The 17,895-nt window shown below is 31.8% G+C and overlaps 1 protein-coding gene across 2 annotated transcripts in view; it reads left to right on the forward strand.

Moving 5' to 3' along the window:
- The window catches only part of SOS2 (SOS Ras/Rho guanine nucleotide exchange factor 2), a 106,709-nt gene that overhangs the window by 73,177 nt on the left and 15,637 nt on the right, over positions 1 to 17,895 (forward strand). For both annotated transcript variants that reach the window (XM_068545647.1, XM_068545651.1), the window contains 8 exons: positions 84 to 165; positions 1,577 to 1,699; positions 5,986 to 6,089; positions 7,736 to 7,958; positions 11,331 to 11,450; positions 11,620 to 11,782; positions 15,712 to 15,829; positions 16,788 to 16,960. In XM_068545647.1, coding sequence (XP_068401748.1) covers positions 84 to 165; positions 1,577 to 1,699; positions 5,986 to 6,089; positions 7,736 to 7,958; positions 11,331 to 11,450; positions 11,620 to 11,782; positions 15,712 to 15,829; positions 16,788 to 16,960 — 1,106 coding nt within the window. The remainder of the gene's footprint in view (positions 1 to 83; positions 166 to 1,576; positions 1,700 to 5,985; positions 6,090 to 7,735; positions 7,959 to 11,330; positions 11,451 to 11,619; positions 11,783 to 15,711; positions 15,830 to 16,787; positions 16,961 to 17,895) is intronic.

A 17,895-nucleotide genomic window follows, 5' to 3' on the forward strand; every position in this document is an offset into this window, starting at 1 on the left:
GAAGCCCTCCAAAATATGGTACTTTGAGTTAATTAAACTGAATAAATTGAATATGCAACCTGTTTTATGCTCTACCTTTTCAGATCCTAATTTTGTTCGCACTTTTCTTACTACGTATCGTTCATTTTGTAAACCACAGGAATTGCTAAGCTTACTGATTGAACGGTAAGGAAAATATTTCACTTATATTTACATTTTTTAAAAAGTTAACTGTTTTGTACCTTGCAAAGTGCTAGGTATCTAGTATGTACTCAGGTAGTTTTTGAACATAATTTATTTGACATTAAATTTGCAGTATTACTATTCTCTTCAAGCAGCATACTTACTGAAATCGCTGTTTATAACAGATCTTTTCAGATCTTAGCAATATTTATAGTGGTAATCAGAGAGACCCATTTTTACAGGATAAAAAAACTATGAATTTTAATGAAATTTTTTCTATGCAATAAAACAGTACTTCGTTGAAAGAGACTTTTTACTTCTGAAACAAACTTTTTATTGTGGCAAATTTTTAAACATAAACAAGAGTAAATAGAATATAATAAACCCCATCTATCAATCATCCAACTTCAATAATTATCAACTCATGTTTCATCTGTTTCCGTACTGACTTGAACACCCTAATTCCAGGATTATTTTGAAGTAAATCCTTGGCAACATATTTCATCTGTAAATATTCCCATTTGGTATTTCTAAAAGATAAGTATCCTTATTAAAAGCATAATACAGTATCATTATTAGACCTGAAAAAATTAAAATTTCCTTATTATGATTAATTTTTTTAAATTAAGTTTTGGATTGACTTTTTTTTTTACTGAGTATGTTAGTGGTACTTTAAATGCTTTATAGGTTAAATTATAGTATCTGGACTTCAAAATAATTTTTGTTTTACATTTTCAAACTTACTGCCAGAATTTTATCTGGACCTCTATCATTATGTTGTTCCATGAAACTAAGTATAGCAGACTGAGTTAGTGTAATGTGCTATGAAGATTTACTTAGCTGCCTTTCCATGTCCAAAATAAGGAAAGCACATGTTAGACTTCTATTTTAGCTATATTTCCTATGGTTGGGGAAGGTTTTTTTTTTAACTTTGATTTTTTTACCTTTTTCACTTAGTTACGTTTTTTAAATAATATTTAAAGTTCAGTGTGGGACTTCTCTTTGGATTTATATTCATTTATTTTAGGAAATTTATGTTTACTTTCATTTTAATAAAATAAATATTAAGGACAGATTATTAGATAAGGTATCTCTGTTATGTTCTTTAAAGAGGTCATACTCTTTATAGATTCTTTCTTGGATCTTTTCCACTGACCTTTCCTATGTTGGTCAATGCTAGTTATTAAACTTTTTTTTGATAAAAGTAAGAATATAAGTACTTAGTACTATAGGCAAAGGGCAGTTTTTTGTAGTATGTAATACTTTAAGAGAAGTTTATCAGTAATTGCACTTTTCACATAAATGGTAGTAAAGAAGGTTGCTTAGTTAAAATATTTTTTCTGCTGTATTTTGAACTCTTTCTCATTTCTGTATGAACAACAAAAAATTTCTCTCATTTTGCTTTTCTTCTTAGATTTGAAATTCCAGAGCCAGAACCTACTGAAGCAGATAAATTGGCAGTAGAGAAAGGCGAGCAGCCAATCAGTGCAGACCTTAAAAGGTTTCGCAAGGAATACGTCCAACCAGTACAACTTAGGTTTGGCCTGAATATTACATTTTTTATGTGCCATTCAATTTTCAATATATAGTTAGCACAAAAGTTTTTACCTCTTAATTCAGATGTAGGTATTATTCATTTCATAGCAGTTTAAGTTAAACTTCCAAAGTTCTTTTTATGTGAAGCTACTCTTAATTCCCTGAAGAAATTTAATTATTAAGATATACCGTGTTATATGCATCAGATATCTCTAGCATGTGATATGTTATGCTTACAGACCAGGGTACCTAATAAATAAAAATTATAAAATTTCATATGAATTTTGCCTACTGTCAATCCCCCCCTCCCCTTTTTTTCTTCGTTGTCTCATTGTGATCATTTAGTAATTCTGGGCTTTTTTTACCATTTATAATATTTATGAAAGTTCTAGTTCTTTCCGTACTCTTTCCCCACAAGATACATAGACATTTGTTACTTGTCTAAAAAGTGTCATTTCAATAATTTCTTTTTTTTCATGCTTTTTCTTTTTAAAAAAATTTTTACTGAAGTATAGTTGATGTACAGTCTTGTGCTAGTTTCAGGTGTACAACAAAGTGATTCAGTTTTTTATATATATATTTTTTCTTTTTTAGATTCTTTTCCATCATAGGTTATTACAAGATAGTTAGTATAGTTCCCTGTGCTATACAGTAGGTCCTTATTGGTTATCTGTTTAATAATTTCTAAAAATGTACCTGATAATAACATCTGCCGGTTGTTAGGTTAACTCTGTGTGCCTAAGTGCTTTATCTTTTTAATCTCGTCCTCACAACACAATTGCTATTTCCACTTTGTATAAGAGAAAATTGAAACTTAACAGGATAAAGTAATTTGAGATAGGTCAAATGAAGGGAGTGACAGGAGAGGACCCATATCTGACTTCCTAAGCCAGTGCTTGTTTGTTTCAGTGTTCACTGAGCACTGAAAATTGGAAGCTCCTTTGATTAGGCTTATTTATAGTCCAAGTGAAAACCAAAGTATTATCTACCTTTTTCCATGGGAAAACTGAGATATCTTATTAATTGTGTATGATCTAAATATTTTTTCTTTCCCTGTAAGTGTTAAGTTTCCTTGATTAATGGTAACGAATAAATTGACATTTTGAAACCGAGTGTATTAACTGCTTATTTTCCAGGATAATTGCCACAAATAAATGCAGTTTTAGAGGAATGATAGTGCTCCCAAGTGTATGTCTCTCAGGCAAAACTTTTAATATGTCATTCTTTGCGTAAGAAGATGAGATTATTTACCCCTGAACAATAAAGAAGTAATTAATCTTTTTCTACTAGCTGTGATGCATTTGTACTAATCCACACTCAAATTAAGCCCCTTGACATGAGGCACACATTTATGAGGTGGCTATATTAGAGCAGAATATAATATTAGGCCCTCAGTCATATATGTTCTTTAAGTATTTATTTCTGCGCATTTTCTGTGTTCTCAGCCCTGTACCTGTAACTATAGTGAATACAGAAATAGCATAGAGGGACTTCCCTGGCGGTGCAGTGGTTAAGACTCCATGCTACCATCGCAGGGGGCACAGGCTCGATCCCTGGTTTGGGAACTAAGATCCTGCATGCTGCGCAGCGCTGCCAAACAAACAAAAAAAGAGCACAGAATATCCTCTTTGCCACTGTGATGCCACGGTTTTATTGGGGAAAAGAGATACATGAAACAGTTGTATGTTATTCTACTTTAAATGTTCAAGTGTTTAAGTGGCTTAGAAAGATGCATCCTCATAAAATTTCAGGAAAATTTAGGGAAAACATTTTGGAAGAGGTAAAATCTGAAATTGCTCCCATATCCGAAAAGGATATGTAGGATTTAGATAGATAGGCAGAAAGGTGATTGTTGGTATTCAGAGTCGTGAGAAATAGTATGAACAAATGCAGGAAGGCAGAAATGAGGGTAGTGTGCAGAGGAAATAGGTAAGGAAAATGACTCAAGAGGAGTGAATTGTATTGCAGGTAATATAGTAGATGAGATTAACTACATGGAATGGGCGGAGTTGTCAGTGGCCTTGAAATCCATGCCAAATTATTAAACTTGGCCTATAAGCATTGAAGGATTTTTAGCAATAATAGTAATTTTTATAATGATAGTAACTTTTTCCAACATTGTATTACAAAATTTTTACATAACGCAAAGGTGATAGAATTTTACAGTGAACCGTACCACCTAGGAATCTACCACCTACATCTACTGTTAACAGTTTACTATCCTTATTTTATCACAGATCTATGGATTTATCATTCTTCTCTTGGTCCATTAATCATCTAATTTGGGGGACATGTTTCAAAGTACATTTCTCTTTAAATGCTTCAGTTTGTATATAATTAACAGTTCAGTATTTGTTTATCCTGTTGTTGTAAAATGTGTATATAATGAAACACACACATCTTGAGTGTACTTTGAATTTTTAACAAATACATCTCTATAATCCACACTCCTGTCAAGGTGTATAAGATGTTACTATCACCCGACAAAGTTCCCTCATGCCCATTCTAATCAATTTTTGTTCTCATTGCCCAAAGCAGCTTTCAATTTCCTATATAGATTACTTTTACCTGTTTTATACTTTCATATAAATGGATTTGTGTATTATATACTCTTTTGTGTCTGACTTCTTTCACTCAACATGCTTTTGAGTATGTTGTTGCTTGTATCAGTGTTTGTTCTATTTTATTGCTGAGATGGCATGCTATTATATGAATATACCACAATTTGTTTATTCACTTTCCCACTGAAGGACACCTGGGTTCTTTTCAGTTTTTGATCATTGTGATTAAAGCTGCTATGAAGTTTATAAGTCTTTCGTGAACATACTTTTTCATATATCTTTTGTAAATAACTCAAAGTGGGAGGCTGGGTCATAGGGTAGGTGTGTGCTTAATTTTAAAAGAAACTGCCAAATCTTTTCCCAAAGTAATTGTGCAATATTATACTCTCACCAACAATGTATGAGAGTTCCAGTTGTTCCTTATCCTTACCAGTATTTAGTGATGTCAGTGTTCATACCTTAGCCGAACAGGTGGGGTATAGTGATATCTCTTTATGATTTTAATTAGTATTTTTCCAATGATGCAATTTTGAGAACTTTTTATTGTCTGTTATTGGCTATTCGTATTTATTTGGTCAAGACTATTAAAATCTTCTGCCTATTTTTTATTGAGTTGTTTGTCTTTTCATTATGGAGTTGTAGTAGTGTATTGAGTAGGATTGGATGCCAGTCTTTTGTCAGATAAGTGTTTTACACATATTTTCTCCCCGTCTTTGGATTATCTTACTTTTCTTAATTTTGGTGGTATCTGATGATGAGATATTTTTTTTCTTTCACATGATACAATAATTTTTAAATTACATTGGATTCTGTAGAAACTAGGAAGTAGAAAGGATGGAAGCAGAGTTATTTGAAAACTAGTGTTAGCCTAGAAGCTAACAATTTTGTGATCATTTGAAATACTCTCTAAGCCACTGAGCTAACCAGGCACTTAAGGTTGTTTTATTACAGATACCATTAGTAATTTAAAATAGTTTCTTAGTCTGGGAGAAAAACTATTGTCTGACAGTTGCTGGGGTCACGGGCAGTGGGTGGGAAGATAAACTAGAAATATTCATTGAAATAATGAAGGAAAAATGCTAATGTAGTTAATATACACTATCTGCATCTTTGTGGTGGAGAATGGAATGTTTTATTTGTATAGATTGCTTAAATCTCTATTGCTTAAATCTCTGTAAGTAATTATTTTTGAGGTACTGTAAAACAAAATAGCTCTCTGTCAGAAATATTTTTGTCTTTTGAAATAAAAGAATGTGAACCTACCTGTAAATTACATAGGAATTTGATTGATAGCGCTTGAATTTAGAACCAAATACACTACATCTTAGTTGGTTTTCCATTTTATGTGGAAAATATATCAAATTTTAGGCTTTTAAAAAAATCCTTTTATAATTGAAGAACTTAAAAGTTGCTTTTGTATTGTACAGAGTATGAGTTTTTCTACATATAAATAAAGAAAAAGTACTTTTCCAGAACATAAATGGATAATTAAGTATAGAAGCCATGATTTTTATGCTTATAAATTTTTTAAAGTATAATTTTTGAATAATAAACAGTTCATATTACTGAAGCACTTAAGGTATTAGTTAAATAGAAATTATAGAGACTCTTTTGAGTGTTATATTGGCCCTAGTATATAAAAGTATCACCATGGCATTAGAGAAGTGAAAGAAGTATAATTGAATGCTTGGGTTTCACTAAAATGTGTTTCTTTTCATTTTGTCAGGATCTTAAATGTGTTTCGGCACTGGGTTGAACACCATTTTTATGACTTTGAAAGAGACTTGGAGTTGCTTGAAAGACTAGAATCCTTCATTTCAAGTGTAAGAGGTATATTATTTGAAGATTTGGTTGAATCTTCTGTCTCATATGAGTTTTTTTAAAAATTTATATGACTTTCAATTTAAGAAGCTAAACTATTTTTCATTTTTAAAAGGCAGAAATAACATTTGGAATAATTTTAATAGACTCTATGGAGCTCACATGTGTTTAGAACCACCTGAAGTGTTAAAATCTTGCCTTTTGAAGTTTTTTAGGAGAATCTTTTTTTCTTAAGAAGTCAAAAGTCCTCTTTAGTAAATTTAAGCCCTTTAATGTTATCTCATCTCATGGTTGCCATTCCTTTAAATAATTAAATATTTGTGTAATTTAATCCGTTTTCGTATCCTCCTTAATCTTATTCTTCAGTTTTGAATGGTTAACAGCTTCTTAAGTAATATTTACTTCCCCTGGAAAAGTTTTTGGTGTATTTTTGACACCTGAAAGATAGGAGTTTCAGAACACAGCCCATGAAGTTTCAGAACACAGCCCATGAAATGAAACTCCAGGTGGTGAACATTAAACAAATGTACATATCAAATGTATGCTGTTGAATCAAGAAAATTCATGTTTTCTCTGATAGTATAAGGCATTAATTAAGAATACCGTAATTAAGTCTAGCTTCTTTCATCTCCTACTTGTTCTTTAAGGCAAATTTTACTTTAAATAGAGAATGTGATTCCTTTGTTCCAGTTTTGAGATGTTTAAAACACATTTTTATCATGTGTGCTTTAAAATTGTTTATAGTACTAAGTTAATTTTTAACTTAATGTTCTTAATGAAGACACTAGAGTATATGTGATCTAAGAAGCTTCTAAAATACACACACATATTAGAATAAAGCAAGTAAATGATTTTGTTTAAAGGCCTTTCCTATACAAGTTATACCTCAAGATAACTAAATAGTTGATGAGGGAAAGTTTTTAAAGAAGCATTGCAACTAATAAGTGAAGAAGGAATGATAGAATTAGAATATTACCATTTCTCAACTCCTAGTAACATCATAAAAAGAGAGACGTTATATGCCTCTTATCAGAAATAGTCTTGCAAGTATTCATGTCAAAAGTTTATCCTGGACCAGATCAAATCTGTATGTGTTGATTTACAGAAAATAGAGGGACAGAGAAACATGGCAAATGATACCACAGAGATGGAATTGGCAAAATTCAGACTTGGGAAACTCCACAAGTGATTGAATTTCAACAAATAAATTGCAAGCAAAAATGAGAGATGAAAGGGGAACCTGTAGATGAAAGGAGACTTGACACATACTGACTCAATGCAATATGTAGATCTTGTTCAGATCCTATTTCATACAAACTAACTGTAATAAAACATGAGACAATCAGGGAAATGTGAATACTAACTAGATATTTGATGATATTAAGAAGATATTGTCATTTTTATATGTGATAATTGTATTATGGTGATTTTAAAGTTTTTGACTTTTAGATATACTCAAATATGAATGAAATTATATGATAGATTTGCTTTGAAATAACATAAGGAGTAGAGGGCAGACATGAGTGGGGTTAGATGAAACAAAAAGTGGCTATGAGTTGATAGTTGTTGAAGGTGCATGAAAGTTACAGATTATATGAAGATTTGCAGTTATATCTGTCAAGTAAAGGGCATTTTTGTTTGTGTTCTTTTTCTAGGGAAAGCTATGAAGAAATGGGTAGAGTCAATTGCTAAGATCATCAAGAGGAAGAAACAAGCTCAGGCAAATGGAATAAGCCATAATATTACCTTTGAAAGTCCACCTCCACCAATTGAATGGCATATCAGCAGACTAGGACAGTTTGAAACGTTTGATCTCATGACACTTCATCCAATAGAAATTGCACGTCAGCTGACACTTTTGGAATCCGATCTCTACAGGTAGACAATTAACATTAATTCGCTGCTCTGTTTTCAAGAACTTTGAACAGTTCCATCTATTTTCAGAACATTTTGAAAATTATTCATGTGTGCTTAAAAATACTTCATCCATTCTTGTGGGTTGGGAAGAAAGTTCATAGCACAGTTTTTAACTATAGTCTGTTCTGCAGGTGAAAGTCATAAATTATTGCTCTTCAGGCCTAGATTAGGTCCTAGCAATCCTTCACAAGAGGAGTGGCAGAGAGAAGACTAATGCAGTGCAATAGCAACCACTTTAGACAGTCACCCAGCTCCTATTCCTAGTACTTCTCATATTGCTTTAGTTTGAGTTGGTTCAGTTAAGACAGTCAGTATGGATGCTAGGCTCTGGGCAGCTAAGTAAATAGAATATTGAGTGAGATAAGCTTTCTTCTTTTTTTTTCAAATATGTAATCAAAAATTTTTTTTCAATATGTAATCAGAATTTTAATGTGGGGCTTGACTGGGTTAGGTTTGCAAGGCAAATGAATAACAAAATTCTTAGAGGAGTAAAGATTTCTTCACTTCTTTTAAGGAGTCTCAAATACTTCAGCTATTTGAAGTCAATACTCACTTTAAAGAAAAGTATATTTTTGAAGTAGTGTGATGATGAACCATACTTAAAACTTCTGAACCATTTTCTTTTGTTTATAAGGATCACTAGAAATATGCTTGACTATTTACTTTTATCTGTATCCCATCATTTGTCTTTATATACAAAGCAGTTCCTGCCCCTGTATCCACACAGATCACCCATTTACAACCTAATCTTTTAGCTTCATGGCTTTATCACTTCCAATGTCATTCTTTACTCCAAATCAGACATTTCCTATGGTCATATTCTGAACCTGTCGTCACTCCAAATTTTATTCCAGAATTACTAACTCACACATCTCATACCTTCCTAACCACAGTTTTTTCTCTTTTCAACTTGCTTTATCAACTTCTTCCTCTGTCATTTTTTTTAAACCACTGTCCTTCCCGGTACATTAGCCTCTTTCTGTCCTCTCCTACCTCATAATTTAAGCTTTCTTCTTTCATTTACAACCCAGGCTCCTGTGAAGAGTAGAGGCCTTGCAAAAAAAAAAAAAGAGTACAAGCCTTATAGGTAATCGCCACCTACCAGCCCCAGCCAGAAAATAAACCCCTACCACTATCATTCCATCAAAAACTTTTCTGCATTCAGGAGCCGCTTTTAAAATACAAACACCCTTAAGAAGTTATCCTGATTAGCAGCCATTGTTTTTTTTTAAAAACTGGGATTACACAGGGAAAAGCAAGAATATATAAAGTTTAGTGTAAATGGAGAATGTGGGAAGACACCAGATATAATACTTTACCTTCTTTAGAATTGGGTTTCTGATTTGCCCTGACTGTGCTGTTCAGAATTTACACACACATCAGAGTTTGTTACCATCTCATTCAGATTGTCATGTTATATTTTAAGTAATTTGGAGTTCAGGTGGTTTTTGTTGATATTGTAGGAAAACACAGTTTTTTAAATTGAAGTATAGTTGATACACAATATTATATTAGTTTCAGGTGTACACTATAGTGATTCAATATTTTTGTGGCTATTTTATTTAAAGTTACTATAAAATATTGGCTATATTACCTGTGCTATATATCTTTGTAGTTTATTTATTTTATACATAGTACTTTGTTACCTCTTAATTCCGTCCCCCTAATTTGCCCCTCTCCCTTCTCTCTCCCTACTGGTAACCACTAGTTTGTTCTCTATATCTGAGTCTGTTTGTTATATTCATTTGTTTGTTATATTTTTTAGATTCCATATATAAGTGATAACATACAGTATTTGTCTTTCTTTGACTTCTGTCACTTAGCATAATATCCTCTAGGTTCATCCATGTTGTTGTAAATGGCAGAATTTCATTCTTTTTTATGGCTGAGTGATATTTGTGTGTGTGTGTGTGTGTGTGTGTGTGTGTATCTCACAAATTCTTTATCCATTCATCTGTTGATGGGCACTTAAGTTGCTTCTTTACTGTGGGATTTGTGATAGGTGGGAATGAAGGGACTTATTCCTTAGATAAAGCAAATAGTACAGAATCAGGTTTTTCCTTACAGTGTTACATGAATGGATGTCAGGAATAAGGGAGCACTTAGCTCTATGTGGACCTACTTTCAGAACGTAGAAATACGTTTGTTAAGTGATATGTGTATTATGGAACAAGGCTACCATACGTAAAATACTGACACTCTTTGTAAACTAATTTCTGGTGAAATAATAGAACCACTTAAAAAAACTTACTTCTAAGACTGTTCAAAGTACCCATTTACACTCAAATCTACTGAACTTTTTTATCATTATAATAGCCAAGTCTGTAGGACAGTGATGGCAATGCCAATGGTCAATTTTTTAAAAATTAGATGTAATCCTGAATCACTGTATACAGTAATTTAATCTGCTCTTCCATCTGATTTTTTATTAAGTATTTCAGGTATTAAAAAAATATAAAAGATAATACAATGAGGGCTCATCAGCAACAAAAGCATTACAAATAAAATTGAAACCCTTTGTGTAATTCTCTCTAATCCCATTTCTCTTCTTTCTTCCAAAGGATAACCACTATCTTGTATTTGATATTTACTATTCCTATGTATGTCTTTATAATTTATATACATACACACATTCATAAACAATATGTAGCATTATTTTGCACATTTTAAGGCTGTTTATACTGATGTATCATTCTGTGACTTGTTTTTTACTTAAATTGATTCTAGCATTTGTTCAAGTTGCTGAGTATAGCTCTAGTTTGCTTATTTTAATTGCTATATTGTATTCCATTGTATGAATACTCCACAATTTATCCAGTCTCTTGATGAGGAGCCTTTAGGTTGTTTGGGATTTTTCACTCTTGCAAACAGTGCTTGACTGAACATTCTTAAAAATGTTTTCTTATAAACTGGTGTATCTAGAATATATACCTAGGTGTAAAATTGCTGGGTGATCTAGTATGTATATTTTCAGTATTATGAGATATTGCCAAATTATTTTACGAAATGGTTGTATCAACTTTTACTTGCACATCAGTGATGGAGAGTTCCCTTTTTATCCACGTTTTTACCCATATGGTATTACACTTCTGTTAGTGTGATAGGAATAAAATGGGATTTCCTTGTGGTTTAATATTCTTTTCCCTGAGTAAGAGTTAAAGTATTTTTTCATGTTCGTGGCTATTCAGTTCTGTTTCTCTGTGAATTACCTGCTTCTATGTTTGTTCATTTATCTTTTAGACTCGTCTTTTTCTTATTAAGTTTTAGGAGACCTTTAAATAATTTTGATACTAATCCTTTGTAGGTTAAGTGCATTGATTTTTGCTTCCACAGGAAAGTTCAACCTTCTGAACTTGTAGGGAGTGTATGGACCAAAGAAGATAAAGAAATAAATTCTCCAAATTTATTAAAAATGATTCGCCACACCACAAATCTCACTCTCTGGTTTGAAAAGTAAGTTTTTACTTACTTTGTCTTATTACTTCTTAATGTTATACTTCTATAATATTAAGTCATATATAAGCAGAAATTCTGGCTGAAAATATATTTCTTCGTTTCTATGTGAAACAAGGAACTTGCTTTCTAAGCCATGATTTTCTGTTTTCTTTTTTTTTTTGGTTAGGTGCATTGTTGAAGCAGAAAATTTTGAGGAACGGGTGGCAGTACTAAGTAGAATTATAGAAATTCTGCAAGTTTTTCAAGATCTGAATAATTTCAATGGTGTATTAGAGATCGTCAGTGCAGTAAATTCAGTATCAGTCTATAGACTAGATCATACCTTTGAGGTAAGTTTTAGGCTTAAATAGTTCATCCTTTTGGGGGGAGAAAAATTAATGTGAAAGAGATTCCTTCTACCACTGATCTTTTTGAGTAAATCCTTTATAAATCCATCTTACTCCTTAAACACAGTGCTATCACAATATTAGAAAATCTATCAATATATATTAGTGAGCCTAGAATTCATCAAAGAATATGAATTTTGTGACTGTTTAATATGCTTACCTAAATGTAATGAAGTTCCAAATGGGTTTTTTCAGTGGTACATTGATTGTTTCAAATAAATGACAAAGAATTTTAAATATAAATGTACAAATTACTTTAGTCACCTGTGATATAGAGTCAAAGAAAGAATAACGTGGAGAGAATGCTTTCTAGAACTTAGTTTTTTTTAATTATAAAATTGTGTATGCCTAGTGTTTATCATTGAAAATTCGGAAGATATAGAAAGTATAGAAAAGTTAGAGACTCAGCCATGCAAATACATTTGCCTTTGGGAATGTGAACTTTTACAATGTTACTAGAAAGTAATCTGGCAGTATATGTTAAAGTACAGATACTTTTGGACCCAGAAATAAAAGCAGTGGACTATAAAGTTAAGGTACAAAGGTCTAGTTTCTGCAGCATTAATTGTAGTAGCAGAAAACTAGAAACAACCTGTGTCCATCAGTAGGAGAATGATTGAGTATGTTATCCTATACCTATGGCGTAGAATATTGGTTAGCTACAGAAAAAAAGTGAATAGAATCTGTGTATATTGTCTTGGAAGAATAGTTGTGACATTTAGGGGAAAAGCCATTTAAAAAATCTTTAGAAAAATTAATATGATTTCATTTTGATGGAACAAAACAGAACAAACTGTAAACGTGTAAGTGAGTTGCACAAGCATTGAGAAGAGTGTGGAAGGATACATACTCTTCTCTTCACATTGGTTCTTACTGTGGGTTGTGATTAGAGGGGAGTGGAGGGTTAGACTGATTTTATGTGTGTATTTTTCTATTTGAGTGTTTGCATGTTATTGATTTGTATGGACTTACTTATATTAAAGATATTAATAGTCAAATATTGCCAAATTATCTAATAGACTAATAATTTCAATTCTCATTTTGAAAACTCTGAAGCAGTGTATTCATTTTGAGAAGTTAAGCTTTAGTTTCTTAAAGTGTTGAATATTTATATTCAACAATATTTATAAAAATAGGTATATGGTATAAAGAATAAAAATACAAAGAATACCTGTTTACCTGGCATCCAGTTTAAGAACCCCTCCCAATCCATCTCCTTCCTTGCGCCTTCAGAGCCAACTCCTATGCTGAATCTTGTGCTTATCATTCTCTTGCTTTTTTCTATAGTTTTACTATTTGTATCTCTAAACATTGTTTCATTTTTCATGTTTCTTAATTATATATGAATATAATTCTTCTAAGACATTTTTTTACTCAACATTACATTCCTAAAATTCATCCATGTTGTTTCTTTTAACTATAGTTCATTCTTTGTTTATAGCTGTATCGTATTATAGAAATAACTTTACCAAAATTTCTTTCTTTATTTGCTTATTTATTTGTTTGTTAGTTAGTTAGCTAATGGTCATTTGGATTGTTTCTAGTGTGGCACTATTATCAGTAATATTGCCATAAACATTTTCTGCATCTATCCTGGTGCTTACATGCACAAATTTCTCTTAAGTTGTATACCTAGGAGTAGAATTATTGGATGATAGAATAGATAATGCTGAATTGTTTTCTCAAGTATTAATCGTACCAGTTTATACTCCCACCAGAAGCTTGAGTTCTGGTTGTTCCACATTCTCGCTAACACTTGATATTGTCAGTTCTCTTTTATTTTTCTAGTCTTGTGGTGTGGGTTTATAATTCCCTAATTTCTAATGAGTTTGAACCTCTTTTAAGATGTTTATTGGCTCTTTATATTGTGGAAATTTTTTACTTTTTTGGTTGAGTTTTTCTAATGAATTTGTATGAGTTCTCTCATATACTGGATTTTAATCCTTTGTCAGTTATGTGTGTTGTAAATATCTTTTTCCAGATTGAAGCTTCTATTTTTACCTTTTTTTATGATGTCTTTTGATGAACAAAAATTCTTAATGTCACATTTACTTATTTTTTCCTTTGTAATTTGTGCTTTTTGGTGTCTTGTATAATAGATCCTCCTCTGTTACCTTAATGTTTTATCTTTCTCATTAAGTCCTTAATCCAGCTGGAAATGAGTTTTGAGTATGGAATCTAATTTCCATTTGGCTAGCCAGTTGATCTCACACATTTATTGAAAGTCCATTCTTTCTCCATTGACCTATAGTGTCAGCTGTATCGTAAGTTGAGTATCCATAAATGTGTGGGCCTGTTTTTGGTCCCTCTATCCTGTTCCTTTGATGTATTTGATTATTACTGTGCTAGTGCCACATGTTTAAATTACCATAATTTTATACTAGTTCTTGATACAGTATAGTAGGGCAAGTCCCAACCAATCATTCTTTTTCAAGAGTGACTTACTTTTTTTTTTTTTTTTAGTTCTCTGACCAGGGATTGAACCTGGGCCCTGGCAGTGGAAGCGCCGAGTCCTAAGCACTGGCCTGCCAGGAAATTCCCAAGAGTGACTTACTCTTGACCCCTTGCTATTATATAAATTTTAGAATCATTTTAAGTTTAATTATTTTAAAGGTTGGGGTTTTGGTAAGAATCATACTGGTTCTATAAATCAGTTATGAAGAACTGACAATTTTACAATAATGAGTCTTCCCAACTATGAACATGGTGTATCTCTCCATTTATTTATTTAATAAAGTTTATGGTTTTCTTGATGAAGATCTCACATCTGTTTTGTTAGATTTATATTAGAATATTTTAATAATCTTGTTTTCTTTGTTGATGATATCTAGAAATGCAGTTGATTTTTGCCTATTGGTTTTATATCCAGCAATATTGCTACATTCTCTCATTAACATTCTATTTATAGATTTACTTCATGTCTTCACAGACAATCATTTCCTCTGTGAATACTGACAGTTTTTCTTTTCAATCCCTAGTCTTTTATTCATTTTTCTTGTCCATTCTAGTTAGGACTTCTGTATAGTACTGAATAAAAATTACAATGCAGTCACCTTTGCTTTTTCCTTAAGTTAAAGGAAATGAGTTGAGGGACTTCCCTGGCAGTCCAGTAGTTGGGACTTCGCCTTCCAGTGTGTGGGGGCGGGGGGGTGAGTGTTTGGTCCCTGGTAGGGGAGCTGGGGTCCCGCATGCCTCACAGCCAAAGGGCCGGGGCGTGGAACGGAAGCAATGTTGTAGCAAATTCGGTAAAGACTTTGAATGTGGTCCACGTCAAAAAAATCTTTAAAAAAAAAAAAAAATGAAATGAGTTGAATGGTTTTCCATCAAGTATAATGTTTGCTGTCAATTTGTGTGTGTGTGTGTATCTATCAGGTTAAAAATAAAATAATTCATTTTTAATTAAAAAATGTAATAAGGAAATATAAAATAAATGACTGCTTACTTGGTTTACTACATTTTTTTTCAGTTCTTGTCTCTCTCCCACAGCCTTCTCCTCTTTACCAAAACCTTATTACCCTTAGCCCCAAAAGACCTTTCAGTGGAAAAATATTTGAATGCCATGGGATTATATTTTTCTCCAACAGCTATAACTTGAAACTCTGGCTAATCAGGATTATAACTGATAATGTCCTGTGGAAGATTTTTTTATTGTTTAATCCTCTAATTTATATTAGAAAAAACTAAGTTTTAAAGTTTTATATTTATAGATAAGAAATCATTTCCAGCAAGTGCAGATAAAAATACTACTCATCTCTTAATTTTAAAAATTGTTTTTCAAATATTTGCAAAATTTTAAAATTGAAAGCTCTGCATCTATAAAATATGATTGAATTGTAAAAAAACAAATTATGCTCAGTTTATATATTTTAAAGGCATTGCAGGAAAGAAAAAGGAAAATTTTGGATGAAGCTGTGGAATTAAGTCAAGATCATTTTAAAAAATATCTAGTGAAACTTAAGTCAATCAATCCACCTTGTGTGCCTTTTTTTGGTAAGTTACTAAAAATGGATTTATATTTTGAGGGAGAGTTTGTTATATGGTGAAAAGAGACCAGCCTCTAGAAGCAGATTGTCCTGATTTTATATCTGAGCACATCTGCTTTTATTAGCCGTCTATATTGATAAATAAAACCTAAACTCTGTATGTAAACTCTATCTATAAAGTGAAGATTCTAGTAATTACCTCGTAGAGTTGTAAGGAGCTCTGTGGGATCTCTAAGACCAGTAGTCTCATTCATGAGGGCACCTCTCAAAGGCCTAATAACCTCCTCATTCTATATCACACTGGGCATTAAGATTTCAATGTATGAATGTTGAACATTCAAACATTCAAACCATAGCATGCACCAAAAATGTCTCCAGGCATTCCCAGATATCTGTCCTCTGGGGGACAAAATTGCCCCCAGCTGAGAGCCACTGATTTAAATGAATCAGTAATTTTGCATGAAAGAGGAACTGAAGATTTTCTTCCTGTCCAAAACTGAAGAATAATTCTTTTCTATTTAATTTACGGGCTTTGGGAGGGCAGAATTAGTTTATAAATTTGTAGTCTTATTAACCAGAATTGGCTTAAAATTAATTTATTGATCAGTAATCATTTAAGATCATTGGCATTAAAGATTTATAAGTAAATATTAAAATGGTTAGAATAGATTTAACACTTACAATTTAGACTTTGTGAATGATTCCTCCCTTTTATTTTAGGCTGTTAGACTAAGAAATGGCAAATTAAGCTCTTTATAAACCCTAATTTTCTTTCAATTTTAAATGGTTTCCATCCATGTAAAAAAATTCTTAATGTAAAATTGATTATTAAATATATCAGAGATTTTAGTAGTAAGAACTGCTGTATTATAGGATGTCTTTTGACTTTACTAGATCAATTGTTTTCCCAAATGGTTAAGTAACCAATTTTAAAACTGTTCTTCAAATACTTTTTTTTTTACTAGGAATATATTTAACAAATATTCTGAAGACTGAAGAAGGGAATAATGATTTTTTAAAAAAGAAAGGGAAAGATTTAATCAATTTCAGTAAGAGGAGGAAAGTAGCTGAAATTACTGGAGAAATTCAGCAATATCAGAATCAACCTTACTGTTTACGGATAGAACCAGAAATGAGGGTAAATATTTTCTTTGCTTTTCTTTAAAAAGAGAACATGTTAAATCCTCTGCCCTCTCTAAGATATGCCATAACCATACATTATGATCTTTATTTTGCTATGAAAATAATGAGTTAATTTATCAATAGATAGAAGTGGTGAATATTAGATATTCTGCACTAACAGTCTGCAGTTATTAATATTATTAGGCACTTTGTCTTGACATTGTTGTTTCTTTGTGCAACTGGTTTAAGTAACACTTTCAAAAAATGAATGACAAAGTGGAATGAGAGAAGCTTTCTGATGTCCACACAGTAAAAAGAAAATCCACTACCAGTACTATCATTGATTGATAGACATTTTAGATATTTTATATGTGCCAGTGTAACATTAAGTAATTAATCCCTTTATAAGAACATTGCGTTTAAATAGGGGAAGGGTTTGGGAGAGTGGTGTGTATATATGCATAGTAAAAAATGATTTTTTTAAAACATTTTCTCACTTGGTATTCTGTTTTGAGCAATAGTTCATAATACTGATTCTGTGGTACTATAAGGTGTGAAATATCTTCTAAATTAGAGTAAATTATGGTATTATGTTTATAGTAAGTGAGTTTTATTGTATTATACTTATTTGAAATTCAGAACATATGATAACTATCAGAATAAGTTCACCTTTCACATTAAAAATTGTGCTACACTTTCAGATGTAGTCTGCAGGTTGGGCATGTTGAGTGAAAATGGTCACTATCATTCCCATCCTCCTAAATTGTAAGATGGTAACTATTCTTTGTTCCAAGTTCAAAGCAAAGAACCCTAAAGTCCTAAGAAAAAATGACCTGAAGAATACACCATTATGAAAATACAGACAGATACTTGCTCTAAAGAAAATTGTCACCTATTTCATCCCCTTCTCTCACTATTTAGCGAACCCTCTGTGATGTGATGCTTCATAGG

Source organism: Eschrichtius robustus, chromosome 1, assembly GCF_028021215.1.
Source record: "Eschrichtius robustus isolate mEscRob2 chromosome 1, mEscRob2.pri, whole genome shotgun sequence".
NCBI lineage: Eukaryota > Metazoa > Chordata > Mammalia > Artiodactyla > Eschrichtiidae > Eschrichtius > Eschrichtius robustus.